Source organism: Phacochoerus africanus, chromosome 1, assembly GCF_016906955.1.
Source record: "Phacochoerus africanus isolate WHEZ1 chromosome 1, ROS_Pafr_v1, whole genome shotgun sequence".
NCBI classification, from domain to species: Eukaryota; Metazoa; Chordata; class Mammalia; order Artiodactyla; family Suidae; genus Phacochoerus; species Phacochoerus africanus.
In genome coordinates this window covers 108,465,148-108,492,712 of record NC_062544.1, presented here as the reverse complement: position 1 = coordinate 108,492,712, position 27,565 = coordinate 108,465,148, and the positions used below count along the sequence as shown (strand labels likewise).

Here is a 27,565-nt window from a genome sequence, read left to right as displayed (position 1 = left end):
ATAGACACTTGGTTGCTTCCATGTCTTGGCTCTTGTAAATACTGATGCTATGAACATTGTGGTGCGTATATCTTTTTAAAGAAGTATTTTTGTTTCTTTGAGATATATACCCAGGGGTGGAATTGCTAGGTTTTATGGTAGCTGTAATTTTATTTTTTTGAGAAACCTCCGTACTGTTTGCCACCGTGGCTGCATCAATTTATACTCCCACCAACTACTCAAAGTTTCCCTTTTCTCCACACTCTCACCAACGTTTGTTATTTGTATGCTGTTTGATAACAGCCATTCTTACAGGCGTAAGGTGATATCTCTTTGTGGTTTTGATTTGCACTTCCTGATGATTAGTGATAGTGAACATCTTTTCACATACTTGTTGGCCATCTGCCTGTCCTCTTTGGCAAAGTGTATAATCAGATCTTCTGCCCATTTTTAAGTGGGTTGTTTTTTTGATGTTGATTTGTATGAACTATTTATATATTTTGAATGTTAACATCTTATTGGTCTTATCATTTGCAAATATTTTCTCCCATATCTTTTCATTTTTTTCCACGTTTTCCTTTGGTGTGCAAAAGCTTTTCTCAGGCCCCAGAGTTCCCTGGTGACTCAGTGGGTAAAGGATCCGGCATTGTCACTGCTATATGGCTCTGGTTACTGCTGTAGTGCAGGTTTGATTCTGGCCTGGGAATTTCTGTATGCTGCAGGTGCAGCCAAAAAAAAAAAGTTTAGGTCCTCCTTGTTGATTTTTGCTTTTGTTTCCTTTACTCCAGAAGATATATCCAAAAAATATTGCTATTGCTATGGTTTATGTCAAAGAATGTTCTGCCTATATTTTCCACTTGGAATTTGTAGTATCCAGTCTTACGTTTACATCTTTAATCTCTTTTGAGTTTATTTTTGTATACAGTGTTAGAGAATGTTCTCATTTCTTTTTTTTTTTTTTTTTTTGCTATTTCTTGGGCCGCTCCCACGGCATATGGAGGTTCCCAGGCTAGGGGTTGAATCCGAGCTGCAGCCACCAGCCTACACCAGAGCCACAGCAACGCTGGATCCGAGCCGCGTCTGCAACCTACACCACAGCTCACGGCAACGCCGGATCGTTAACCCACTGAGCAAGGGCAGGGACGGAACCCGCAACCTCACGGTTCCTAGTCAGATTCGTTAACCACTGCGCCACGACGGGAACTCCTCATTTCTTTTTTTACATGTGATTGTCTAGTCTTCCAGCACTAATTATTGAAAAGGGTGTCTTTTCTCCATTGTATATTCTTGTCTCCTTTGTCCTAGAATAATTGACCGAAATGAGTAGATTTATTTCTGGGCTTTCTATCCTTAATTTGTTGGGATTTTTTTTGTTTGTTTGTTTGGTCTTTTTAGGGCAACACCTATGGCATATGGAGGTTCCCAGGCTAGGGGTCTAATCAGAGCTATAGTCGCCGGCCTATGCCACAGCCACAGCAATGCTGGATCCGAGCTGCATCTGTGACCTGCACCACAGCTCACGGCAACACCAGATCCTTAACCCACTGAGCAAGGCCAGGGATCGAACCCACAACCTCATGGTTCCTAGTCGGATTTGTTTCCTCTGCACCACGACAGGAACTCCTCTGAGCTTTCTATCCTGTTCCATTGATTTTTCCATATGTTTGTGTCATTACCATTCTGTTTTAATGACTTCGTAGTATAGTCTGAAGTCAGAGTATGATTCCTCCAGCTCCGTTCTTTCTCAAGATTTTTTTGGCTCTTCGAGGTCTTTTGTGCTTCCATACAAATTTTAAAATTATTCAGTCTAGCTCTGTGAAAAATGCACTTGATATTTTGATAAGCATTGCATTGAATCTATAGGTTGCATTGGGTAATGTGGTCATTTTAACAATATTAATTCTTCTAGTCCAAGAACATGATGTATCTTTCCATCTGTGCTGTCTTGCAAGCTCTTTTGCCTCTACAGCTTTTCTCTGCCTTTGAGTGAGTATTTGCAGTAGGATTGGAATTGCATTGGGCAGAAAGAAGACACCAGTTCTCCTTTTGATTCTGAGGTCCCAACAGCAGGACAAGATTCAGCTGCTGTTATGGCCTCTCAGAGCTCCTGTCTTCCCCTCTGCCGAGTATCAGTACAAACACCCACCTCCTCTCAGGCTGGTTGTGAGGACCCAGAATCATGGCTTTGAGTGCAGACTGAGCCAGTCTGTTGTCTCTGGGTGTCCCCTCTGCAGCCTGTTGTACCACATGGCCAAGTCCCAGCTACCCTGCAGTCATGATTAAAATGCCTCTCAGAGTTCCTATGATGACTCAGTGGTAACGAATCTGACCAGTATCCATGAGGATGCAGGTTTGATCCCTGGCCTTGCTCAGTGGGTTAAAGATCTGGCATTGCCATGAGCTGTGGTATAGGTCACAGATATGGCTCAGATCCAGTATTGCTGTGGCTGTGGTGTAGGCCAGCAGCTACAGCTCCAATATGACCCATAGCCTGGGAACCTGCATATGCTGTGAGTGTGGCCCTAAAAAGAAAAAAAAAAAAATTGTATTGCCTAAATCATTGTATCTCGGATTTTTTTTTTTAACGTTTTATTGAGAAGTAATTTCTGACTTAGCAAAAAAGTAGTAAAAATAGTTCAAAGAGCTCCCCTGTGCCTTCTAATTAGTCTGTAAAACATCTTTTAAAACCATAATTCAAATATAAAAATTGGAAATTTATCTATAAAACACCATTAACTAATCTATGTTCTTGATTCAAATTTCTTCAGTTGTCCCACTGGTATCCTTCTCTGTTCCAGATGCCATATGATGTCATTTGCCTCTTCAGTCTCTTCTCATCCATGGCAGTTCCTCAGTCTTTTTCCTTCATGAACTTGATCCTTTTGTTGTTGTTGTGGCTGCGCGTGTGGCATACAGAAGTTCCTGGGCCAGGGGTCAAACCCAAGCCACAGTAGTGACAACACTGAGTCCTTAACCCACTGGGCCACCAGGGAACTCCATTCCTTTTTCCAATTGAGGTGAAATTCACATAACATAAAATGAACCATTTTAAAGTGTGGTTCAATGGCAATTAGTACATTCATAATGTTGTACAACCACTTCTTCTATCTGGTTCCAAAATAATTTAATCAGATTTTGACCCTTCTAAAATTCATACGCCAGGTATCCTGTAGAATATCCTGCAATCTTCATTTGTCTAATGTTTTTTCATAATTAGATTGAGATGATGCACTAGGGCAGGAAAACCAGTGACATGATGTTCTGTTGTTCTCGGGCACCATATCTGAAGGCACTTGGTGTTGATATGTCTTATTCTTGGTGATGCTAACTGCGATTCTGCCAAGGTGATAGCTGCAGTGCTCTTACTGTAAAGTTACTGTTTTGCCCTCTGTAATTAGGATGTATCCTCTGAGGAGAAACTTTGCGATCAGGTTTTTTAACCCACTAGTTTTTTAAAATCCAAGAAACTTAAATCTCTGAGATTGCATGGGGGGAGAGTGCTGGAGAAGAACTGGCCCAGGTGTGTCCTCAGTTTCTCTTTCTGCACAACAGAAGGGATTAGCTGGTTAAGAAGGATCTTGTGTGGGAAAGAAGAGATAACCTAGAACTAGGTACTCAGAGATGGCAAGCCTTGTCAGTGAGCAGTACCTGTGCCTGGCAAGCCCACAGCAGAGCCCCTCGGCTTCCAGAAGAGATGGGGAAGCCAAGCCCCATTGGGGGCAGAGCCTCTGTGGAGGGTGTTTGGCCTTTAACTTCTTTGGCTTCTCCCCCTACCCAATATCCTCTGCTGTGGCCGGGCGCAGCCGACACCCAGAGGCAGGTGAGTGGGCAGCTCGGGAGAGGCCGCAGGCTATGTCTACTGCATGTGCAGGCCCCCCACAGCCCTGCCTCCCCACAGTGGCCTCTGACGCCCTCTGGCTGCCAGCTGCATGTTGTCACCTGCTGTGCACACATCTGCTTCCTCACCTTACGTGTCGTGTCGTGCGTGTCCTGCACTCTCCCCTCCACCCTCCTTCCTGCTGACTGCTGTGCCTGCTGTGGGGGGAGTGGCCCAGCACACCTGGAAAGGGGTCATCTCTCCAGATGGTCTCAGAACAGGCGACCCAGGTCACTCCCGCAGAGGCCTGAGCTGTTACTCCTTGGGCCTTGGCCACCTGGGAGTCTGGTCCCCACACAGCAGCTGGCCTTAGTGAGACCGGACACCCTTGCTCATGGAAGAAAAAGGGGGCTGTGGGCGGGAAACGTCAGCCCCGCTTGCTGTGCTGCTCCATGCCCCTCCCCACCCTCTGAGAGGCTCCTGGCCCTTGATGCGCTACCAGAACCTGGGGTGTGCCTGAGGGTGCACAGCCGCCCCCCCACTGACCCTCTCTATCCCGTTGTTCCTCCAGGGTATTGAGCGCCTCCAGCGGAAGCAACAGCCACGGGAGCGCACAGGCAGCTGGGAGTCAGTCAAAGAGACCTTTGGTGGGGACTTTTCCCTGAACTGGTGCAACCCCTTCTCCGGACCATGTCATCCAAAGCCTCTCAGTGACAGGGACTGGGTGCGACAGGCGGACTCCCTGTCAGACACCGAGAACACAGAAACAACAGAGGAGAGGAAGGATGAGGACTCCACTGAGGTGATAGATGAGTAACGTTGTGACCTCGGGGCTTCTGGGCACACCCGCTCCCCTGCACCCTGCTCTCTCACCCCGTCGGCCCTGCCATCCTCTAACCTCTCCTTACTCTCCCCTCGCTGGGCCAGGTCAGGGTAGGGGTGGACTCGGAGTGACAGGAGGACGAGAGACTTGCTCTGAGCTCATCTGGCCACAAGGGCTTGTTGGGAACCATCCTCGGAGGCTAGGCGCCCTTTGTAGCTCCCAGAGCCTCACCCAGCAAAGAAAGCTCTGAACAGAGCGGCCTGGGGGCAGAACACAGCTTGCCTCTGTCCTTTGTTGGGATGTCTGTCTTCTCAAGAGAAGGTTGGGGCCCTGGATTCTGGGTTTTGAGAACTAAGGCTGAGGTTGTGATGGAAGGACAGGGCAGGACTGGGCGCAGGAGCCTGGGGTGGGACACCAGCAGCAGGGACAGGCCTGGAAAGGCTGCAGGGATCCCAGTCACTCCCCGGCAGGGGCTTCCCCTGCTGCCTGCCTAAACCTGGCAAAAGGTGTGGTGACCTCAGCTACCCTCAGGGTCAGGCTTGGTTTGAGAGCAGGCCCCACCACAAGGCTGTACACATGCATGCGTGTGGGACAGGCCTGGTTTGGAAACAAGCCTGAGTTAAGCAGAAGCACCCACCTAGCTCCTGTTCCCTACATACTAGTTTGGAGCTGTCCTGCCTTGTGGCTTCAAATCTGTCTATTCCCAGTGGGGGACCTATTTAGAGCTTCTGGGACCCTGACCTCCACCCTGAGAGCTGAATGTAACTGTCCATCCTGGAGAGTCTAACCACCTACATGGGCACGAGTGACCATAAACCTGCCCTGAGTGTTTTAGGCCAGTTTTCCCAAGATGGTGCCCATGATGTCTCTAGTGGTGGCTGGGGCCTGCAGATTGAGTAGCAGGAAGCTCAGGTGTGGAAAACACAAACCCAACACTACCTGGCTGAGCTGGGACCCTGGTCACCCCGTTTGAAGCCTAAGGTGTCTATGGTCATTACTGAAGGCGTGAGTAGGGCTTCTTGGGCTTGGAGATCCCATTCAAGTAATTGCTAAAGCAGCATCTTCCACACAAAGTCCCACAGAGGTTTGTGCCCCTTTTGGGGTGAGAATGGCCTCCCCACTCCCGTTCCCTGGCATGAGCAGCCTTCTCTGGCCCATTGCCCCAGAATCAACCAACACTGACAATGGTGGAGGGAAGAGGCGCAGAGGCAGGGGTCTCTGCTTCAGGGCCCCTCTCCCAGCTCCATGCACAAGATCATGAGTCCTAGTCCAGCGGGGCCTGTTTCCCCAGTTAAACAGGGAGGAAGGGAGTTCCCATTGTGGCACAGCAGAAATGAAACCAACTAGGAACCATGAGGTTGCGGGTTCGATCCCTGGCCTCGCTCAGTGGGTTAAGGATCCAGCATTGCTGTGAGTTCTGGCTTGGGTCTGGCGTTGGTTACTGTGGCTATGGTGTAGGCTGGTGGCTGTAACCCTGATTTGACTCCTAGCCTGGGAACCTCCATGTGCCCCGGGTACAGCCCTGGGGTGGTGGGGGGGAACCCAGGGAGGAAGTTCAGCATTTGGAGGGGTTAGCCAGGACTCTTAGGTCACTGTGGTGACTGTGGAAAAGAGGGGAGAGCCAGGCAGTGGCCTGGTTCTCAGGATCCGTGGGCATTCTGTAATGGGTGGCGATTCTTTTGGAGCCTGCTCTCTATACCCAGTGATCTCCCAGCTCTCCAGGGTTCATTGCTGAGGAGCCACCTCCGTCCTGATCCCAGCTCTCTGTTGATGTACAAGAGGGGTGACAGCAGGACTCCAGCATCGACACAGTAACTGGAAAGGCATGGGGCTGTAGGCCCGGCCCCTATTTCTGGGTCCATACCAGCTTTATTATTAATGACAGTGTAAGGGGCCCTGGGTGGCTCCAAAGCCTGATAACTCACCACCTGGGCAGGCATGGCCATGGAGGCCTGCTCGTTGTTGTCCTCTCCCAGAAGGCAGCCTGGGGTGCAGGTATGGTGGACTGTCCACCAGAGAGACCACACCAGGGAGGAAAGCAGTGCCAATCCCTGAAGCCCCAGAGGCGGCCACCGTTAGAATAAGGGAAGAGGGTTCACGGGTCTCTGTTCGTGGTCAGCTTCAATCCCTGCTGAGCCCAAGCCTGACGTCTAAGGTGTGTGCTAAGCCACAGGGCCCTTGAGAAATGTCCTTGCATGATGGGTTTGAAACTGGTCTTCCTCCAGCCAGCTTGGCCTGAGAGCAGAGGTACCCACCAGCCCCAAAGGCAGTTCTGTTTTCACATTGGTGTGTGGGGAGGTATGTGACCTGAACAGAGTCGGACCCAGCACCTCCCCGCTGCTCGCTGAGCCCATCTCCATCTGCCCTAGACCTCCGCCATGCCTGATCATGTCCTGGGAGGGCTGGACCCAGCCCTGGCCAGGCTGTGTGGGAATAACCTGCCCAGTGCTACACTCTGTGTCCCCACACCAGTGACCAAGTGGCCTTCTCTCTGCAGCAGTTGTTGACAGCATAATATTCTGCTTAGCCCCAAACAGACAGCATCGCAACTGATACCAGAATGAGACAAGGACTAGTAGGAGGGAGGCTGGGCGCAAGCCTCTACCTCTTCGAATAAATCACGCTCTGCTCCACCTTGGTCACCAAAGTCTCCTGTCTTCATCTGGGGCTCCCAGTCCAGACCCCAGGCAGCATCCTGCTTCTCAGTTCACCTCCAGGACACCTCTCAGCCTCTTTCTCATTTCTAGCACGTGTCACACAGCATGGAGTTACCGGCTACACCCTTGTCTCCAGATCATCTCCTGGAGGAAGAGGACTCACCTTTCCTGCGGTGAGCATTGATTGAGCACCTTCTGTGGACATTTGGAACAAGAATGCCCAGCATTGAAGGTCTTTAACCTTAGAGCCCACGCCCCCATCTCTAAATATTATGCAAATTACACATGAGCCTGCGGCATGCAGAAGATCCTGGACCAGAGGCTGAACTTATGCCATAGCAGTGATAACACCTGATCCTTAAACTGCTGAGCCACCAGGGAACTCAGGGAGAGGCAGGCATCCTGAACAGGGTTGGAATAAAGCAGCCCAACCCCTGGGCAAGAGAGCCCCTTGACCTTGGAAATTCGGAGGATCAGACTGGCTCCCCAAGTGCCCATATGATCCCAGCATAAGACACTAAGAAGCTCGTTCACAGAAGGAAAAAATAGTGACCCAAGGGACCACCACATAATCATCTTGAAGCCATCAGAGTTCAGTTAAAAGCATATTGATCATTTGAGCAAGTCCTGGAGGGCAGCACAAGCACCAATAGCCTCAGTTAACTGAGAAGGGTTTGCCGTTGGCACAAAGAGGTGCTTCTTTCTAGGATGATAGCTGGCCCAGGGCCCCCTGCATGAGATAAAGGGCTGGTGCCGGCTGGGGTGGCCCTCCCCAGGCCTGCCCCGGCTTCTGAGAAGGTGAAAGCAGTTCCCCCAGGCTGGGCCATCTTTCCTAGAGCCACCAACCTGTGACTGGGGGTTTGTCTGCAGGCCAGAGGTCTCTGCTTCCAGGCCAGCCCTAGGGACACCAGCCCATTGAGATGAGGTGGCGGACAAGGCACAGGGCTTCAGGGGGAAGCACCTCTTGGATGTCTTTGTTACCCCAGAGGTCAGCAGGGGGCACCGTGTTCAACACCCTTTCCCCTTCAGGCCGGCCTGCACCCTGAGGCAGGGGCCCGCAGGGTTGCAAAGGCCGCTTTATCCTGGGGCTGGGAGAGTGGGTGGAAGGTACAGAAAGAGGGATTTTCCCTCCTCAGCCATGAGAGGGAGGAATGGAAGCAACAGGCTCAGCAAATTCACAGACCTGTCTAGGGTAACATCCGAGGTGGTCCCCAAGGGAAGGGCTTCCTGCCAAGGGAAGCTGGTATCCCAGGGGCACAGGCTAGCTGTCCTCACTGCACAAGGGCCAGGTGTGCCCAGCAGGGGCCTGGGATGGGCCCACTGGGTGTGAGGGGGAGAGATGCTTTCTGATCACTCCCACTGCTGCCTGGAGGAAGGGTAAGAGTGAACGTCTGGCTGGGACCAAGGTGAGGAGGCTCAGAGGCCAGATGGAGGGAGCAGGTGTGCAGGCCCCTCACCAGCAGATGTGGGTCTATTCACCATCTTCCCCCTACCCCTACCCTACTCCTCGGCATAGGCCCCCTTGAAGGTTGATGATTTAACTTACCATCTCATCAAATAGGAGGGACCACTGGTCACCTGCCGCCACCAAGGGGCTGGGGCTTGCGCATGGAAGACTGGAAATTCCTGCTACACTGCAGGTGCCTCGAAGACTCACCAGCACAGGGGAAGCATAGGGATGGTGGAGTTAGGTTTAAGGTGCCACAGTTTGAAGTTGCCTGAATCTTTTTTGAAAGTCAAAGGCAAAGAGACAGTGCCTGGCTCTGAGTCCTACTCCTGGTTTAGTGGGCAGGCCTAGGCACAGGCTGTGTGTGTGCCAAGGTCTGAGGGAAAGGGGCCCCCCTCAGGGAGGCAGGAGGGCTGGGACGGGGAGTCCTGGGATTTCAGAGAGGAGGGAATGTACTCCCAGCAGGCCAGCCCTGTGCTGGGGGAAGGCTCCATTTGGCAAGTGCTTCCAGGGCTGTCTGAAAGAGGTGGTACCTTCTCAGGGCCAAATGGGTGGCAGCTCTGGGCTTCTGATAGCCTGTGGCTCCAGGGAGGGACTCTGTGGCTGTGGACTACTTTGGTTCTGATTGCAGATAGTGGTAGCCCTGCCCTTTAAGGCTATGACTCAAGGCCGGGGTGGGGCAGGGGGTTCTGTGGCCCAGGCTGTCAATGAGGCCATCCTGTGATTGCACATCACCTGACTTGATGGGTCCTGCTGCCTAAGGTTAGTGTTGGCCTTTGAACTCTATCACTCAGCTGGCTCTTAAATCCCCCCTCCTATGAACAATCAAATCTAATCATCTGAAATCTAAAGAGTAATAAAATCTATCTGAAAGCTAATCCCAAAACAGGAAGTGCTGGAGAGCTCAGCCAAGACTCCGTGCCAGTCAGAACTCCTGCCTTTTCCACAGCATCAGGCAGTGGTTAGTTGGCCATGAGAACTGTCTTCTCAGTGAGTACCTGTTCACCTGATTAGAACTAAACTTGATAAATTTCTTGGGTCCAACTTTTGTTGGGATGCATTTTATTTGGAATCTGAGGGTCTCACCTGGCTTCACTGTCCTGGAAAATTCAAAGACACACAGACACACAGTCAGCCGAGTTGCTGTAGGAGAGGGGAGGCCCAGCCTTAGCTCAGCTTCTTTGAAGGGTCCTGGCCATTTCTGGGCACTGTACAGTGGGTGTCCATGCTGGGTGCTGTGAGAAGGCACACAGGGAGCTTTCAACAAATATTGACAGTTAGGCCCCAGGCTGGAGAGGTAGCTGGTCAGTGCTGGAACAACCCACCAGGGTAGGGGACTGCCAGTAACATCTCAGCTGTTGGCAACACTGTTTATAAACTGACAAGCTGGAATTCCCTTTATGGCACCTTGCAAACAAATCTGACTAGGAACCATGAGGTTGCAAGTTCGATCCCTGGCCTTACTCAGTGGGTTAAGGATCCGGCATTGCCATGAGCTGTGGTGTAAGTCACAAATGTGGCTCAGATCCTGCATTGCTGTGGCTGTGGTGTAGGCCAGCAGCTGTAGCTCCGATTAGACCCCAAGCCTGGGAACCTCCATATGCTGCCGATAGAGGCCTCAAAAGACAAAAGACAAAAACAAACAAACAAACAAACACCCTGACAAGCCAAAGATAAGTTCAACCTCTGACTTGTTGTCTTACAACTTGAATCAGTAGAAGACCACACACACAAAGTTATTCTAAAAGCTCAGAAGATCCACAAGTTTGGGACCTAAGTTCCTACACAGTCCCCATTAGCCAAGGTGAGCAGCATTGCCCACTCCTGTTCGCTGCATGTCCCCAGTCCTGTTCATCTGCAACACCCCACTGTCCCCATTGTTTATACCAACTGATCCAGCTAATTTGCACCTGTGCTCCCTGATCTATAGACTTCCTCCTCACCCACCATCACTGTGGGGGACGACAACATGACCTCTGGATCCAGACACACCTGGGTCCCCTTAGGGAGTCAGGCTATTCTCTGTTTTCCTCCTATTGTTCAGTCCATTTGACTCTCACTGCTGTCCTGGGCACTAAACAGGTAACATGATCATCCCCATTTTACAAGTGGGGAAACTGAGGCACAGAGGCGCTAAGGCTTATAGAAGGTCGGTCCCCTGGCCAATTAGAATAAACTGGCCCTGGGATGGCACTTACCAAATCCGGGACCCCAGCCTTGGTGCTTTGGATGACTCTGACCTCTCTGGGCCTCAATTTTCTCAGATGTAAAGCAAGGTGGCCAAACCTGCTGGGTCCCAAGGCCTCTTCCTGCTCTAGCATTTCACAAACCCTCCTGGGAACTCTGCCTGGGTTTATAGATGTTCTTGTTCCATGGGCCCGAGCAACAGTTGTCTCTTCTAAGAAATGCAAGAGGAAAATTTGTTTTATGATGAATCACAGGAAAGCAAGCATCCAGCCTCTCACTGTTAAAATGTAGTCTGGGGGCCTGTTAGAAACAGACTCTGAGCCTCCCCCCTCTTACCCCCACCCCGCTGAATCAGAATACACATTTTAACAGTATTTCCCTCCTGCCCTGTTAATGTGTCTACACCTTAAGGTCTTGGGAAAATAGTCTACTGGTTTTTCCTTGGAATTGTCAGTCACCCTGTAAGAAACAGACCATCAGAAATTTTCCTGCAGAAAAATCATTAGAGTTTCCTCAAGTCCTTTGCTGGACTATCAGCATAACAAAATCAATAGTTTGCATATAACTGTAATAGTCCAGAAGAAATTACAAAATAGAATGCAAAATATTCCATTCACAAAAACAACAAAACCTGTACAAACATCTATCCAACTAAGAATGTATAACAAAGAAGAGCTGAATAAATGGAACAATATCCCATATATCTAGATGGGAAGACCCAGCAGTCATTTTGCATGATTATTCCCCAAATAAGTTGGTAAATTCAAGCAGTGACAGTCTCAATCCCAACAGTTTTTTTTTTTTTTCTTTTAATGGCCACACCCATGACATATGGAGGTTCCCAGGCTAGGGGTTGAGTCAGAGTTGTAGCATCACTGGATCTGAGCCTCGTCTGCAACCTACACTGCAGCTCACGGCAACACCAGATCCTTAACCCACTGATCGAGGCCAGGGATGGAACCCATGTCCCCATGGATACTAGTCAGGTTTGTTGCCACTGAGCCACGATGGGAACTCCCATTCCCAACAGTTTTTAAAATTTTGATGGATAAGTAAAACATGGGGGAAGAGGGCATTTGCCTACTATATATCGAATGTACTCTAGAGCCACAGTAATTTAGATGGCAGGATGTTACATTAGGAAAAGATAAATAAGCAAATTAGAGTCCAGAGACCCAGACATATATGGGGATATAATAAAAGTACTATTTCAAAACACTACTGTCAATTTTAAAAATATGCACAACCTAAAAGTTGACAGTTAAGTTTTATTTGGGGCACAATGAGGACTGTAGCCTGGAAAGCAGCATTTCAGGGAGCTCCAAAAAGGTGGGGGGAATGTCAGTTTATATGTGATTTGGGGGAAGGGGAGGAACATGCAACCAAGCACACGTTTTACAGAATGTTGCCGTTAGTCTTGTGAAGCTCACTACTAGTCACAAGGAGCAGAGGGCACCATGAAGGATTTTAGTGCTTTTCTAGATACGAGGAGGTGCCAGAATTGAGCTCAGAAAATCTTCTCCTGGAAATATCTAATTATCTGGAGACCTGTTCTGCCAGTTTTCCTAGAGCACAGAGTGCCTCAGCCCTGAGCTCCACCCTGAGCGCCTTTCAGGGGGTGTTAAGGGGCAGCAGCTGCAGTGGCTCATAATCCAACTCATGTAGAGGCAGGTGGCAAATGCCAGTCTCCAGTTCACACTAGGAAATGATTATTGGATAAAGTTGGAACTCTGGGGGTTCCCATTGTGGCTCAGTGGTAATGAACGCAATTAGTATCCTTGAGGATGAGGGTTCAATCCCTGGCCTCGCTCAGTGGGTTAAGGATCCGGTGTTGCCATGAGCTTCGGTGTAGGTCACAGATATGGCTCAGATCTGGCGTTGCTGTAGCTGTGGTGTAGGCCAGCAGCTACAGCTCAGATTCGACCCCTAGCCTGGGAACTTACATATGCTGCAGGTGCGGCCCTGAAAAGACAAAAAAAAGAAGGTTGAATTCTGCATCACTTAACACCCCCTAAAATTAAATCCTAGATGTCTGATAGTATAAATAAAGCCACAAAAATTTTAAGTATAGGAATTCTATATTCTTGGGGTGACGTGAAACCCAGGATCCTTAAAGGAAAGAATGAACACATATGGCTACATTAAAATTGGAGGGTTCAGGAGTTCCCATTGTGGCTCAGAAGGTTAAGAACCCAACATAGTGTCCATAAGCATGCAGGGTCAATCTCTGACCCTGCTCAGTGGGTTAAGGATCTGGCATTGCTGCAGGCTTCAGCATAGGTCACAGATGTGGCTTGGATCCAGTGTTGCTGTGGCTGTGGCACAGGCCTCAGCTGCAGCTCCAATTTGACCCCTAGCCCAGGAACTTCAATGTGCTATATATGCAACTGTTAAAAAAAAAGTTGAAAAGTTCTAATGGTCAAAAGCATTTAGACATTAAAAAGAAAAACTGGGAGTTCCCATTCTGGTGCAGTGGAAACTAATCAGACTAGGAACCATGAGGTTGCGGGTTCAATCCCTGGGTTCGATCCCTGGCCTCGATCAGTGGATCTGGCTTTGCTGTGAGCTGTGATGTAGGTCACAGACGCAGCTCAGATCCCGAGTTGCTGTGGCTGTGGTGTAGGCCAGCAACAACAGGTCCGAATAGACCCCTAGCCTGGGAACCTCCATATGCCGCAGGTGCAGCCCTAAAAAAAAAAAACAGAAAAGAAAAAAAAGGAAAACTGTAATAAACAATTTGCAACAATAACTGTATATAAAGACTACACACTAATAGAAAAAATAATGACTCAGAAAAATAGGCAAAGGATATGAACAGGCAATTCACAGGAGACAGTCAATTAACATAAGAAAAATATTCAGCCTCACAAATAATCAGAGATTCAAATGATGAGATTATTCAACCACTGTCTTGGCAAAAATCAAAAAAGATCTGTTGGAGCATAAATCAATGCAATCTTTTCCCAAAGCAATTTGGCACCTGCCACATGTACCTATATTTGAACCCTATAACCTCCTACTAGGAATTCACATCTCAGAAATACTTGCACATATGAACAAAGATCTATGTCCTGGAGACTTTGTTCTGCCCTGTTTGTAAGAACAACTTAAGCAGACTCACCACTGTCTGCAGCAGGGAGATGGCCAGGCTTTCCACAGAGAAGTTGGTGTCCGTCAAAGGGATGTGCAGGGCATTCTTGAAGTTGCTAGTGCCAATGAGTGGCCAATTCTGCGTGTGTGTGTGTGTGTCTGAAAGCTGGAGGGGAGAATCTGTTCCATGCCTCCCTCTTAGTTTCTGGTCCTGCCAGTAATCATATATACATATAACCTGACATGCTAAGCTTTGTCAGATTCTTTGCTAAGGAACTCAAGACATCACCCCCAGCTGGCCTCTAGCCTGACCTGCACCCCGGAACACGGGAAGAGCATCTATGGGAATCCTCCTTCACGAAGTCCTTTGTCTCAAGGGCTTTTCTGGGGAAGCCTCCTGGAGCCCATCTGTGCTGCTAGAGGGGGCATCTCAAAAGCACAGGCTGCAGCTGGGGCTGGGTGCTGCAGGAAGGTCCTTGGTTTGGTGAAGAGGGATCCTGAGTGGGGCTGCAAAGAGGCCAGGATATAGGTCCATTATTTAATTTTCTATGTTAAAAATTCAGTTGACCAAAAAAAAGAAAATTGCTCGATTTATCACTTCTCCAGAAATACTAATTTGGGAAAGCAAGGTGCCATTTTTCTTAGGAATACAATTGACCTGAAGAATAAGCCAACCAGCGCGGGCCCCCAAGGGTCTTAGGGCCCCTCCCCACCCCTGCCCAGGCCAAGCTCCAGGCAGGAGGCCTTTCTGTCTGCGGGTAGCTCACCTCTTCAGCGAGCCCAGGGTACTGAAAACTCACCAACTCCTGAGAGGCAGGTGTTTCCTTTGACTCGACAATTTCTGCAATTATGAAACTTTTGCTAATTGGTTTATCAAACATAGTCAGGTGCCCATGCGAGGTGTTGGAAGCCAAAGACAAGGTCTCTTTGGATGCTGCCAAAGAGCTAGAGAGAAGGAGTGTGGTGACTTAATGTAGCCCCCCAATGCAAATTGCCGTAATCAAGCACAAAATTAGGTTAAATCTGGGTGGATGGAACTGGGTTACTTTTGGGCAAGACTCTTCTGTCTACAAAACAAAGAAGTTAGACTCAAGATGGAATAATAATTGGCTGAGTTCTCCCTCCTGAGTCCATGGAGACATCACCAGCTATTGGTAGGCCTTCCTGCTCATCCTCAACTGCCTGGGTTCCCATGACCCAATGATTAGAGTGGGCATTTGAGGGAGAATCTTTGCCATCATAAAAGACTTCTAATAATACTTCCAGCACACCTAATTTCTGACTGTGGTAGACCTCAGGTCCTGGACCAGTAGTCTCTTTGGGCCCATGTTTTCTCTGTGCCTGGATTCCTTATAACTACCAAAGGGTAGGTATTTAATAAATATTTGTGTTTATTCACAAAGGTTTGTTGGTATATGGAAATAGTCCACAGAGAAGAGGGGCACCTCAGGTAGCGGGGACTCTGATCCCCCTTGGGGCCCAAGGCCTCTTCTCACCCCTACTGCCCACACCTTCACTTTCCATCTTCATGATCTTTATGCAGGACGCCCAAACTGATGGTGTTTTTGTTTGTTTGGTTGGTTGGTTGGTTTTTGTTTTTGCCTGTTTGCATCTGCACTTCAGTGGAGCCGGAGATGTGACAGTCTCTGGGACAGGTGTCTTTCCTGGGGAGTGACGGTAAACTTCATAGGGTTTCCCAGCAGCACAGGATTTGCCTGGACCACATCTGAAGGTGGCCCTCCATCGGGGTAGTTTGTACCCTCTCTCCTAACTGAGGAGAATGAAGCCGTGGCTCGTGACCTCCCTCTCCCCAGGGGAGCCTAGCGACACAAAAAGCAAGTTCCTTAGTGCTCCCCAAGGGCCAAATGTCCAACTCACCCCAGAGGTAGAAAGAGCCTGCCCCACTTCCAGGACTCCTGGGACATCCCCGGAGCCCAAGGGCTGTGAATTCATACAGAGGGGTATTCAAATCACCATTCCTGAAAAATAACACATTCTGACATGAGTGGGAATGGCAGAATAAAGCCCACTGGAAGGAGTTCTGGTCATGGCTCAACAGAAATTAACCTGACTAGCATCCCTGAGGACACAGGTTTGATCCCTAGCCCCGCTCAGTGGGCTAAAGATCCAGCATTGCCGTGAGCTGTGGTGTAGGTTGCAGACTCGGCTCAGATCTGACATTGCTGTGGCTGAGGTGTAGGCCGGTGGCTACAGCTGTGATTTGACCCCTTACCTAGGAACCTCCATATGTCATGGGTGTGGCCCTAAAAAGACAAAAAAAAAAAAAAAAAAAAAAAAACAACAACAACAACAAAAAACACTGAAAATTCATTCCTCCATAACATCCACGAGATCACTGGCAAAAATGATCAAAATCAACTTTTTCATGACACTTTAAATTACCCCAGGGCTTGCAACTATCAAGGAGCATTTATTCTCTGTGCGAACAGAGTGTTTAATGGTATTTTTACTTGCCAGTTCCCACCCCTTTTTCCCCTGCCCCACAGCAACCTAGCAATCCACCAGCACCACAATCACAATGAAAACCAGCAGCCTGACTGCCACTGAAGGGAGCAGAATGGGGCTGTATCTTTTCAAAAACCCACCACCAGAGAAATGTCATTCTGGCAGTCCATGGAAACCACACCTGTGGGGCTTATTCAGGTCAAATAAAACCTGACTCAGAGCTCACTCCTTATAACCAGCCTTTACCCAATGGCATTTGTTTAAAAAAATAGTAATAATAATAATAAAAAGCAGCTGTGTAACATGGACGTTGCCTGAGACAACAGTACCAATACTGACCAAAGAACTTAAAAGGAGAAGCTGAATTATATCCATAGGGGTTTCCTGGGAATCTGGAAAGCCATGTGCATATGTAGCGCTGTCTTTCTGGAAAGACCTAGAAAGCTGTAAGCTCTCACCTCTGACTGACCCTGAGGCCCTGCGCAGATGGAAGGGAAGGCTAAGGCAGAGCAGAAAACTGGCTGCCAGAGTGCTGAGTGTGTACCCCAACTTTACACAGAGCCCGGTGGCAAAGGCTGAGCCTTACTTGTCCAAGACATTTATGGAAATTCCTGTCCAGTCATTAGCTGACCACTAAGCACACCAAGCAGAGCGTTCAGTGGCCACGTACAACAAGGAATATAAATCTCTGTGAGGAACGTTACTCAACAGCAAAGAGAAACATAAACAACAAACGGGAGTTGGGGGGGACCTAGACAGTAGAGCCTGCAGAAGAGAAGGCAGAGACAGGAAAGCACAGTAGAAGCCTCAGCAAGGAAGCCATTTCAGGGAGGAGAGAGCAGCACCGTCAGGGGATCAAATCGGTAAAGGAGCTGGAGGCCGAATCTGCAGGGTCTGGAAGGCCAGACTGAGGAACTGCTGTTTCATCATAGCAGGTGAGATAATACAGAAACCTCGAGGAGGAGTTCCCTGGTGGCACAATGGGTTAAGGATCCAGCATTGTCACTGATGGAGCTCAGGTCACTGCTGCAGTGCAGGTTTGATCACTAGCCTGGGATCAAAAAGAAAATCTCACTGAGGACTCTTTTTTACCGGCATGGCCTGCTTGCCTCTCCCCGGACTTAAAAGTCCTACTTAAAAAAAGACAACAAGGAGTTCCTGCTGTGGTACAGCAGAAACTAATCCAACTAGTATCCATGAGGATGTGGGTTCTACCCCTGGCCTCGCTCAGTGAGTCAGGAATCTGGTGTTGGTGTGAACTGTGGTATAGCCCACAGGCGCAGTTCTGACCTGGTGTTGCTATCACTATGGTGTAGGCCTGCAGGTGCAGCTCTGATTCAACCCCTAATGTGGGAACCTCTATATGCTGCAGGTAAGGCCCCAAAAAAAGAAAAAAAAAAAGACAAAACCACAAGGAATACACTCTGAAGGGCAGAGACCTACCAGAGTCTCATCATGGAGACTGGCTTGCCCGTCTCATTCAGGTGATGTCCACTGTGAGGCTCTTTTCAACGTCATGGGCTGAGTTGTGGCTGGTCATACTGAACACTGGGGTGCTCAATGCTCCCAACTCTGAAATGACAGCAGGCAGGGGTGGTCAGCCACTGTGGGGGCTGGGGGCCTCCCCTTGGTACCTCACACCTTGGCCTCTGGTCTCCCACCTACCTGTGGTTGTGATCCCAAAGAAAACCCAGCAGTGGCCAAAGGACACGGGCTGTTGCACGAGGCAATGCTACTGCAGGATAGGGATGCTGACCCTGCCTGTCCACTCAGGTAGCTCCCTAGCCGGTCCCCAATAAGTGTGCCACACTTGTCCTGGGAGTTCATCTAACCCATGCCTTGGGGGGATGGTAGGTGCCCATCTCCAGGGGAACAAGGTGTTGCCAGCCTCACCCAGCCTGGCCACACAGCCCCCAGGGTGGCCCCCAAGAGCATTATGAGAAGACATGAAGGGTGCAGCTGGACCAAGACAAAGGGCCAAAGACTTGGGGCGCATGCTCACCTGCCTCAGTTTCCTTCTCTGTAAAATGTGTATCATTAGAACACCTACCTCTAGGGCTGTTCTGCGGGTGACTCGTTTAGGTTTTCCTCCTGTCCCACCTAGTGGTTCCAGCCTGTCAGTGCCTTCTGGACCCAAGCATCCACAGAGCCATGGGTGGGGGCCTGGGGTGGGGTGGGGGTGCAGGGAGAGATGCTGGGCTCCAAGGCTATTCGCACTTTCAAGAATTCTAATGGGGGGAGTTCCCATCGTGGCTCAGTGGTTAACGAATCTGACTAGGAATCATGAGGTTGCGGGTTCGATCCCTGGCCTCCCTCAGTGGGTTAAGGATCCAGTGTTGCCATGAGCTGTGGTGTAGGTCGCAGATGCGGCTTGGATCCTGTGTTGCTGTGGCTCTGGCGTAGGCTGGCAGCTACAGCTCCAATTAGACCCCTAGCGTGGGAACCTCCACCTGCCACAGGTGCGGCCCTAGAAAAGACAAAAAGAAAAAAAAAAGAATCCTAATGGGGAGTTCCTGTTGTGGCACAACAGAAAGGAACACAACTAGCATCTCTGAGGACTTGGGTTTGATCCCTGGCCTCTTTTAATGGGTTAAGTATCCGGCATTGAGCCTCTGGGGTAGGTCTCAGGGGAGGCTCAGATCCCACATTGCTGTGGCTGTGGTATAGGCTGGTGGCTATAGCTCTGATTTGACCCCTAGCCTGGGAACCTCCATATGCAGGTGGCAGCGGGGGTAGAGGGGTGGGGAGTGGGTGCAGCACTAAAAAAAAAAAAGTCATAATGGATGATGGTCTATTTCCTGTGGAACAAAGCACAGTCCTCTTCCCAGGTGTGGTTGTCAGCCTCTAAGAGGGCCCCCAGCAAAGCCCTCCTCCCCCTTGTGGAAGCCCCTCCCCCAGAGTGTGGGCTGGACCCATGACTCGCTTCCCAACAACAGGACACAACACAGTGAGGGGATGTCCCTTCTGAGACTAGGTAAAGAAGAGGCCACAGCTTCCATCTCACAGCCTCCCTGTCCCACTCGCTGGCCCTGAGGAGAGTTGGCTGCCTGGTGTGAGCGGCCTTGTGGAAGAGCCACAGGGGAGGAACTGATGCCCTGCCCTGAGGATGCTTGCAGACACATGGGAGCCTCCCTGTCAAGATAGGAGAGACCTGCAGATTTTGAGGGAGCCTGAGCTGGAACCTGATACAGGGATTCCTGCCTGCAGACACTGTGAGATGCTAAGCATCTGTGTTAAGGCCCTAACACACTCGCTGCCCATCCAGCTTCCCTGCCCAGGGTAGGAGCCCTCATCAGACAGCCCTGACCTGGTGGCCATAGATTCCCAGCAGATAGGGCAGGCCCACAGATGACCACGTGCTTGTAGGGGTGAGGGAGCAACATTAACCAGGGAACTGGGAGGGGAAATTTTAGGCCTGCAGCAGAGGACCCCAAAGCCAGCTGGAGTCCCAGGGTTCCCACATGTGTTAAGAATCTTCTGTAACCTAATCTTGGAAGTGACTCTGAAACACATGGGAGGTCTGGGCACTCAAGCAAGCACGGTTCACAGGCTGAAGAGGTGGCCGGACATCAGGAGCAAGCACTGCCCTGGGAGTCAGTGTTGCTGACTCAATCACCACCTTGCTTTGCAACCTTGGGCCTCCTGCCCATCCCTCTGGGCTGCCTTCCTGGAAATAAGCAATGGCTTAGCCCACTGCTTCCCAAACCCTGACACTCATAAAAGTCACCTGGGAATAGATACGAACAGACGAACAGGCCCACACTGTATCAGGCATAACACATACTCATTACATGTTACTGAGTCCTCATGATAACCCAAGGATGACCAATGGAAACCCAGAGAGGCTCAGAGTCTTGCTGGGGAGCACAGACTTTAGAAGGAAGGTACAAGTCCACCCATACCCCTGAGAACTAGAGCAAGCCCAGGGCAAGCTCTGCCTACTGGTAGCCCAGTCCCCTCCCCTCTCCTTCCTCACTGTCCTGCCACCTGCCCCCTGGGCTGAAGAACTGGGGGTCTGGTGGTAAAGGGGAGGCACCGGGCACATACTTCTCCAGGCACAGTGCCCTCTGCCTGAGCCCCAGTGGACCAGCGAGAGGGCCCCACAGGAATCTCACCAGTCACTAACTTGCAAACACCAGGCAGGCCAGGAGGGAGTAGGAGCCCTGACCATTTAGGGAGAACCCCCCTCCCTGTGCCAGGCACACACTCACAGCCACCCCAGCTCCCAGCTTCCACGCAAAACTTCTAGCCTGGCCTCATGAAGTTGTTGCTCTTTCAGAGCGGGAAAGAGCTTGGGGAAGAGATGGGCCCTGGCAACTGCGGTGGCTGGGCATGGGCTCTCTTTTTCTTTTCTTTTTCTTCTTTTTTTTTTCTCCTGTCATCTATCAGGAGTTTTGGCTCCTCTCCTTTCCTCCTCCCCCTCGTAGCCAGCTTCTCCCCCCCCCCCCCCCCGCCCCGTCTCTCCCCCACTGGTGTACGCTATTTGTTGTGGGGGGGCGGGGTAGCCAAAGGGGATGTCCTCTTTTCACCAGAGCCACAGCGCTAAGGGGAAACTTCGACACTGGAAGGAATGAGAATAAATATCTAAATACCGACACAGGGATCCGCTGCTGGGGCAGACATCTAAACTTCGGGATCCGGAGGCAATCCAGGAGGCAAGAGGTAGGCCATTTTTAACTGAAGGAAGCTGCTTCTCTGTGGGAGTGGCAGGAGAAGTAAGAAAACCACATGGAAGACTCCCAGGATTTAAATGAACAATCAGTAAAGAAACCATGCACAGAATCAGATGTTCCAGAACACCAGAATTCCAGAATAAATTAGAAGAAATGCAGGGACGGGATTAAGATGGCAGAATAGAATGACTGGAGCTCAACTTCTCTCCTAAAAACAACAAAATTCACAAATAAAGACTGAGTATTCTTCACCCAAATGGACTGGAAACCTTAAAAAAGATATCCTACTCCAGAAGAAAAAGACACATCAAGAGGTAGGAGGGGTGATTTTGTGATATAAACAACCCCATACCTCCTGGGTGGGAAGCTCCACAGACTGGAAACTAACTGGTTCACAGAGATTCACCTACAGGAATGAGAGTTCTGAGCCCCACATCAAACCCTCACGTGCTGGGATCTGGCACTGGGAGAAAGAGTCCCCAAAGCATCTTGCATTGAAGGCCAGTGGGGCTTGTGCACAGGAGCTCCACAGGACTGGGGAAAACGGAGACCCCATTCTTAAAAGGCACACACAGACTTTCACGTGCACTGGGTCCCAGGGCAAAGCAAAGTCTTCATAGGAATCTGGGTCAAACCTGACTTCAGTTCTTGGAGGACATGCTGGGAAAACAGGGGTGAATGTGGCTTGTTGTGGGGGAAGGACATTGGAAGCAAAGCTCTAAGGAATATTCAGCAGCATGCCTTTCTCTGGAGGTGGCCTTTTTGGGAAAATCTGGCCCTACCCATCACTCAGCCAAAGAAGCCCCAGGGCAAACAACCACCCAGGTGGCGGGATCACAGCCCCACCCCTCAGTAAACAGGCTGCCTAAAGACCCCTCAGGCACACAGCTGCCTCTAATCCCATCCAGAGACTAAGCCCCACCCACCAGAGGGAGTAGAATCAGCTTCACCTACCAGTGGGCAGACATCAGTCCCTCCCATCAGGAAGCCTACAGCAAGCCCCCCATACTGACTTCAGCCACAGGGGGGCAGACATCAGAAGTAAGAGAGGCTACACCTCTATTATCTGTAAAAAGGTCACCACACCAAAAACCTATAAAAATGAAAAGACAGAGAACTATAAACTCAGATGAGGGAGAAAGGAAAAACACCAGAAAATCAGCAAAGCAATGAGGAGATTCTCAGCCTCCAGGAAAAGGACTTTAGATTATTGATGCTGAAGATGATGCAAGACATTAGAAATAAACTGGAGGCAAAGATGAATAACTTACAGGAAACACTGAGCAAAGAGATACACAATATAAAACTTAAACAAGAAGAGATGCAAAATACAATAACTGGAAAAAAAATTCACTAGAAGCAGCTAACAGCAGAATATAGGAGGCAGAAGAACGAATAAGTGAGGTGGAGGACAGATTAGTGGAAATTACGGATGTGGAACAGAAAAGAGAAAAAAGATTGAAAAGAAATGAAGAGCGTCTTAGAGAACTCTGGGACAACCTTAAATGCACCAACATCCATATTATAGGGGTGCCAGAAGGAGAAGAGAGAGAGAAGGAGACAGAAAAAATATTCCAAGAAATAATAGCTGAAAACTTCCCTAACATGGGGAAGGAATCACTCACTCAAATCCAGGAAGCACAACGAGTACCATATAAAATAAACCCAAGGAGGAATACCCCGAGACACATATTAATCAAACTGACCAAAATTAAAGACAAAGAGAAAATCTTGAAAGCAGTTAGGGAAAAGAAACAAATAACATACAAGGGAACCCCAATAAGGTTATTGGCAGATTTTTCAGCAGAAACTCTGCAGGCCAGAGGGAGTGGCATGATATACTTAACGTGATGAAAGGAAAAAACCTCCAACCAAGATTACTTTATCCAGCAAGGCTCTCATTCAGATTTGAAGGAGAAATCAAAACCTTCACAGATAAGCAAAAGCTGAGAGAATTCAGCAACACTAAACCAGCCTAACAACAAGTACTAAAGGAACTTATCTATGCAGAAAAGAACAAGAGAAGAAGGAAAGAAAAAAGAGCAACACTCACAGCCACCCCACACAGGGGGCACTGCAGACTCACCTAAAGATGAACGCAGCTGCCCACCACCAGGTGGCAGGAGCAACCCCGAGGCGCACATATTTCAATGGGACCTGGAGAGCACATTCCTGGGGTGGCTGGGAAGCCCCAGTTGTTCTGAGGTCTGTGATCAAAAACACTTGCACAATAAACCCCAGATATTATTTGTATTTCTCTCCCTCATTCTCTCACACATGGACCAAAGAAGAAAAGTTGACTGACATGGCTTCAGATTATACATGGTGATCAACCTTACGAAAGCACCACTTGTTACTCACAGATATGAAATCAAAGACTATCCACCAATATCTGAAGAAGCTATGGAGATATGCCTACCCTCTCCATCTGTGCATCTGGAGGAAATGAGATTTATTTCCAACTAAAACCACCTGAACAGACCAAATGCATGAACAGGTAGGAAAACCCAGCTCATTTCTCTTCAGCCAGATGTTAAAGAGACAACAATGTAAAACAAGCCACTCTGTTCCTGACATATTTAGGCTTCCAAAAAAAAGTTATTTTTCACAAACGTATGTGATTTATGTTAACATGTGTTGAACATATCGTCATTCTTTTAGAATCAGTTAAATAAACATAGTTCGAACCGCAGCTTCAATTTCTAAAATGTTAATTATTTACAGAGAGAAACATCATATACACAAGTGATGTGGGGTCTTCAGTAACTTCTAAGAGTGTAAAGGGGACTTGACAGCAAACCATTTGAGAACAGCTGCTCTGGGCAAGTGAATGTGCATATGCCAAGCCATGCTGTTGGCCGACCAAGGGGTTTCCTGGGATACAGCATTCCAAGTCCTAAACCCAGGAATGCCCCCGAAGGAACTGAAATAATTTTCCCACCCCAACTGGAGCCCAGCTGGTATGTGGAAAGACGAACTTCCGTGTGAATACTCTTGGCAGAAGGGGAAGCTGAGGCTTGGAGAGGTCCAGCCATGGGGTCAGCCCCCAAGTGGCAGGGCTGGGGCTCTGCACTCAGGTCAGAGTTGATAACCTGCTGCACTGCTGCATTCAGAATAGATGGCAGGAGTTCCCATTGTGGCCCAGTGGAAACGAATGTGACTAGTATCCATGAGGATTCAGGTTCGATCCTTGGCCTTGCTCAGTGGGTTAAGGATCCAGTGTTGCCATGAGCTGTGGTGTAGGTCGCTGACGCAGCTTGAATCTGGTGTTGCTGTGGCTGTGGCATAGGTCACTGGCTACAGCTCCAATTTGACCCCCAGCCCATGAACCTCCATATGCCATGGGTGTGGCCTAAAAAGACAAAAAGAAAAAGAATACATGATGGCAAATGTGGATTTCTTTTTCTTTTCTTTTTTTTTTTTTTTTGTCATTTTAGAGCCACATCCAGGCATATGGAGGTTCCCAGGCTAGGGGTCAAATCAGAGCTACAGCCGCTAGCCTGCACCACAGCTACGGCAACACCAGATCTGAGCTGCGTCTGTGACCTACACCACAGCTTATAGCAACACTGGATCCTTAACCCACTGAGTGAGGCCAGGGATCAAACCTGCATCCCCAGGGATACTAGTCGGGTTCATTACCACTGAGCCCTGACAGGAACTCCAAACATGGATTTCTTGATCATTTTTTAAATTTATTTTTAGGGCTGCACCTGTGGCATATGGAGGTTCCCAGGCTAGGGGTCGAATCAGACCTGCCAGCCTACACCACAGCCACAGCAACGTGACCTATACCACGGCTCATGGCAACACTGGATCCCTAACCCACTGGGCAAGGCCAGGGACCAAACCCTTATCATCATGAGCCATGATGGGAACTCTGATAGTTTTGAATAGATGATCAGGTCTCTCACTGAAGTATAGTTTAAAGAGCTTAAAGTTCCGCTAGGGGAGAGCAAAACCTAAAAACTGCTGAGCAGTTGGTCAGTGGTACAAGACAATATCAAATTTGGGGCAAAATTACTCTATAGACTTACGTATTCTCAGATTTTTTATTCTGAGATTCAACTGTGTATATTTTTTTTGTCTTTTTTTTTTTTCTTTTAGGGCTGCACCTGCGGCATATGGAGGTTCCCAGGCTAGGGGTTGAATTGGAGCTGTAGCTGCCAGTCTACACCACAGCCAAAGCAACACCAGATCTGAGCTGCATCTGTGACCTACACCACAGCTCACGGCAACACCAGATCCTTAACCCACTGAGCGAGGCCAGGGATCAAATCTGCATCCTCATGGATATTAGTGCAGTTCGTTAACATGACAGGAACTCTTCACTGTGTATATTCTTTGTGACTCTATAGTTTATTGTTATTAGGATAAGAAAACTTATGACAGACTCTCGGAACTGCAATAGTTCAAGCACATGGGAGCCTCGTAAGAGCAGGAGTGCGCAGCGTCCACCCTGAGCCTGGCCCTGCAAGACCACACAGCTCATGTTCCAGTCTGTGGAAGGGGAACAGGAGTCAGACGGTAAAAACAGAACATGAATAGACTCTCAGGAATGTCAAGTGCTAAGAGGTAAAAACAGTTAAGTGGCTGTGACATCAGCAGGCTGCCTAGGCCCAGGGAGCCAGGGAACTTCTCCCTAAAGAGGCAGCTTCTGAGCTGAGACCAACGTGACCACCAGAGGGCGGACCACCCTGCCCTGACTTCACAGCCAGAGACCTTCCTGGAAGAGAAGCTGGAACTGGGGGTCTTATCCATCCCTATCCATACATAAGGGGAAAGAGGAGAGGATTACTTTAGGAGTCAAGTGCCCCCAACCATTTTCCCCAGAGTCCAGAGAAAGGGCGGAGCCCCGAGGGCCATGGCCACGCAGGGGAGATGGAGCCATGGCCAGGCCCCTGCACCTACCAGAGCAACCAGGTCCCTGGACACCTATGTGGGGTCCTTTAGCTCTGCAGGCTCAGAGAGGCTCTGGCTCAGTAGATGAATGCAGCACTTCAGGACATTTTTCTCAAAGTGTTCTGGGCAATGAAGAGAAAGGCTATAATAGCATTTGCTCCATGTCAGAATCTTAACACATACACCTAATCTGTACTTCACAACCGCCCCATGGGACCACCTATCTCCCAGCAAGGAACCCTGCCCACAGGCTCAGAAGCAAGTGTCCCACAGAAGCCTCCTACACTGTGGGTGGGAATGTAAGCTGGAGCAACTACTATGGAAAACATTGTGGAGTTTCCTCAAAAGACTAAATATAGAACCAGCAATCCCACTCCTGAGCATATATACCCAGACAAAATTATAATTTGAAAAGATAGATGCACCCCATGTTCACAGCAGCACTATTCACAATAGCCAAGACATGGAAACAACCTAAGCATCCATCTACAAATGAATGGATAAAGATGTACTACACCTCCCAGGATTAAGATGGTGAAGGAGTAGGATGTGGGGCTCACCTTCTTCCACAAACACATCTCCAAAAAAAAAAAAATCTACAAGTAGAATGATTCTCATGGAACAACTACTGAATGCTGACAGAAGACCTCTGGGCAAGAAAGGACAAGAAAACCTCCACATAACTGGGTAGAGCAAGGTGGGGGTGGAAAGAGAGAAGAGAAAAAAAGGAACCAGGATGGGACAAGCACTTTTGAGAGGGAGCTGTGAAAGAGGAAAGGAATCTGCATACTGGGAGGTCACCTGACTTCTAGGAGATCAGCTGGGACTGAAGGGGAGTCTCAAAGCCTCAGAGAGCCTGGAGCCATCTGAGGAGGGTAAAGCAGGGAGGGAGTGGCACAGATGATCGGTACCACCACCCAGCGCACCCAAGCCTGAGACAGGCAAGGCAGAGTCTGGGTGCTGAGGCTTGGGCTTGGCAGAGTAAAAAAAAAAAAAAAAAATGTAAGCAAAATGAGGAATCATAGGAACCACTCTCAGTTAAAAGAACAGGGAGAATTCCCCTGAAGGAAGAAAAAATGAAACAGACCTCTGCAGTCTAAGGGCACCAACTTCAAAAAAGAGGTAATAAAAATACTGAAAGAAATTAGAACAGCTGTTGAGTAGTTCCTGCTCTAGCAGGTTAAGAATCTGACTACAGCAGCTGGGGTCACTACAGAGGCATAGGTTCAATCCCTGGCCCAGCACAGTGGGTTAAAGATCCAGCATTGCTGCAGCTGTGGCATAGACTGAAGCTGCAGCTCGGATATGACTCCTGGCCCAGAAACTTCCATATGTCATGGGTGCAGCTGAAAAAAAAAGTAATACGTATTACTGTTGATAGCCATTCTTTTTTTTAGGGCCGCACCCAAGGCATACGGAGGTTCCCAGGCTAGGGGTTGAATCAGAACTACAGCTGCCAGCCTACACCACAGCCACGGCTATGTGGGATCCAAGCTGCATCTGCCACTGACACCACAGCTCAAG

The 27,565-nt window shown here is 49.2% G+C and overlaps 1 protein-coding gene and 1 long non-coding RNA gene across 4 annotated transcripts in view; one reads left to right on the top strand and one right to left on the bottom strand.

Moving 5' to 3' along the window:
• ZDHHC3 (zinc finger DHHC-type palmitoyltransferase 3) overlaps positions 1-4,895 on the top strand; it is a 71,378-nt gene extending 66,483 nt beyond the window's left edge. For all 3 annotated transcript variants that reach the window (XM_047771743.1, XM_047771732.1, XM_047771762.1), the window contains one exon: positions 4,368-4,895. In XM_047771743.1, coding sequence (XP_047627699.1) covers positions 4,368-4,613 — 246 coding nt within the window. In that variant the 3' untranslated portion in view covers positions 4,614-4,895. The remainder of the gene's footprint in view (positions 1-4,367) is intronic.
• Positions 2,530-11,188, bottom strand: LOC125122906 (uncharacterized). The gene is made up of 3 exons (XR_007133930.1): positions 10,922-11,188; positions 8,823-9,958; positions 2,530-3,520 (listed from the first exon to the last, which is right to left on the bottom strand). It is a non-coding gene; the product is annotated as an uncharacterized LOC125122906 (long non-coding RNA).
• Between the last annotated feature and the right edge of the window lie 16,377 nt (positions 11,189-27,565).